The 1,969-nt window shown below is 46.0% G+C and overlaps 1 protein-coding gene across 3 annotated transcripts in view; it reads left to right on the top strand.

The window, feature by feature from the left end:
- Positions 1–1,969, top strand: part of slbp (stem-loop histone mRNA binding protein) — a 5,666-nt gene continuing 3,697 nt past the window's right edge. Inside the window, exons 1-4 of one of the 3 annotated variants that reach the window (XM_032499934.1) lie at positions 1–395; positions 1,187–1,297; positions 1,534–1,650; positions 1,767–1,832. In XM_032499934.1, coding sequence (XP_032355825.1) covers positions 337–395; positions 1,187–1,297; positions 1,534–1,650; positions 1,767–1,832 — 353 coding nt within the window. In that variant the 5' untranslated portion in view covers positions 1–336. Of the gene's footprint in view, positions 396–649; positions 676–1,186; positions 1,298–1,533; positions 1,651–1,760; positions 1,833–1,969 lie in introns of those variants that run through there. The other 2 variants (XM_032499933.1, XM_032499935.1) reach the window with 2 other exon arrangements.

Below are 1,969 nucleotides of genomic sequence, written 5' to 3'. Positions count from 1 at the left end.
CTAGACGTGTCGACGTCAAAAGTCGTGGCTCTTGGCCCGCCTTATTCTGCCTCTGATTGGCTGACCCTGATACTCTTACCCTAACCAATCCCCATGCATTTACCTAACAACGTCAATCATTCTAGCAGATCCGATTTAGGATTTACCCTTTGGTGACTTTAATTTACATGTATAACCGCCCTTTCCGGCCACGTGACATCTGGGATTGTTTGGAACCGCGCGTCTTTCGGTGTTGGCGGGTATCAGTAGATTCACTGCTGTAGAGCCTCTCGGCTGACAACAGAGATACTTTACCGCTCCACATACTCCTCGGTCACGCTATTTCTTACAAAGAAAATGTCTGACTGGACCAGAGCCAAACGTACTGACCCTCACAGCAGCAAACCTGAAAATAGGTACGTTTTGAATATTATGGCTTTAAGGTTAGTTACTTACTTAAAACACCGTTATTACGAGCTACCATTGTGTTTAACTTAGCTAACTAACGCTAGCGATAACGTCAATGGCTGGTTGAGCAGACAGCCAGAACAATCGGACATAGGAAGTAGCTGTCTAGATGGCGGGAGAAACTTTTAAACTAAGGATTTCCATTCTATTGGACACCGGAAAGCTGATTTAACTAACGCTGGGGTGCCACTTACGTTAGCCATGGTTTGTGCCTCTTATGTATCAGAGGTAATATAAGTTAACCATCTGTTTCTCAAAAGGTGATTATCAACTCCGGAGCTTATCTAAAAACAGTTGCCGTTGCCGCTTTTCTGACGGTGCTTTCAGATTCGTCACCCGTTAAATGGCGTAAGAAAAGTTTGTTGCGTTAGAACAAAGCGTTTAACCCGCTTCCTTAGTGGCGCCTGTTTCTTTTCTAGCTAGCCGGTGTTCCGGCGGGCTGCCATCTTTGTTTTGACTGGGAGAACTCAGCATTAACGTAAGCTGGTGTATCTCGCTGTTATAAGGTTACACATTTCAAAACTATGCTGCATATAGCACGCAAGCTAGTTCTGCATTAGCTGCGCTAACGTTTGGTAGGTTTAGCCGCTTGCTTATCGCCTTTTAGTTGTTATTGGTTTGCTCGATACGGATAGAAACGTTAGCTAACGTTAGGCGAACGTTACTTGAGACATGCTTGTAACGAAGTAATCCCATACATGTATGTATGTTTTAATCACTTTTTATTTCTCCCCTGCAGGAAACGAGGGATCGACGGAAGCCTGCGAGAGAGAGAGACATGTTGTAGGGGCAGGGAGAACGGCGGGCACACCGACGGCAGCTACAGATACACTGAAAAAAGACATGCTAAGTAAGACTACACAGTTACATTAGAAGTGGCTTTTAAGATTAGAGTCAACTTTATTGTCAGAGTACAGTGACTGGATCAACGGAGTGCAATTTAGCATCTCACCAGACGTGCAAAAAGTATTTACAAATGGATGAAGTGGGAATTGCAAGCTCGACACAATGTATTGAAGCAGGGAACTTGTATTCCCCTGCAGTGTGTTAATGCTGGGACATGTACCTCTTGTGCCTCCTCCGTAGTTTCACCACTCCAGAGAGCACAGGCCCGGTGTCTCGCTGCAGCAGAGCTGCTGACTGGGGCAGCCAGGTAGATGATGAGGATGAGATGAGGAGGGATGTACACAGAGACATGCAGCGGTAAACAAACTCGGCCTCTTGTTTTTTTCTTCCTTTTCTTCTCTGATTCATTCAAAGCCCACTCTTTACTGTGTGCCAATCATCACTGACTGTGTGTGCACTGTGTTCAGTTACAGGAGGAGGATACTGGGTGCAGAGGTCACCCAGAGAGAGAGAAAGACCTCATCTGGCTCTTCTGAGAGGTACGTCACCTTCTCGCATGTCAGTCCCTTTCACAGCCTGTTCTGGGTGGAAATGTTGCGCTGTCGCACTGTTGCTTGCTCTGGAGGAGACTACTAGAACTGTTGGGTCCTTCTAAATTCTGGAGTGTGGTCTATCT

Source organism: Etheostoma spectabile, chromosome 20 (assembly GCF_008692095.1).
Source record: "Etheostoma spectabile isolate EspeVRDwgs_2016 chromosome 20, UIUC_Espe_1.0, whole genome shotgun sequence".
Taxonomy (NCBI): Eukaryota; Metazoa; Chordata; class Actinopteri; order Perciformes; family Percidae; genus Etheostoma; species Etheostoma spectabile.
The sequence above is the reverse complement of the archived record's forward strand: the minus strand, read 5'-3'. Positions and strand labels throughout refer to the sequence as shown.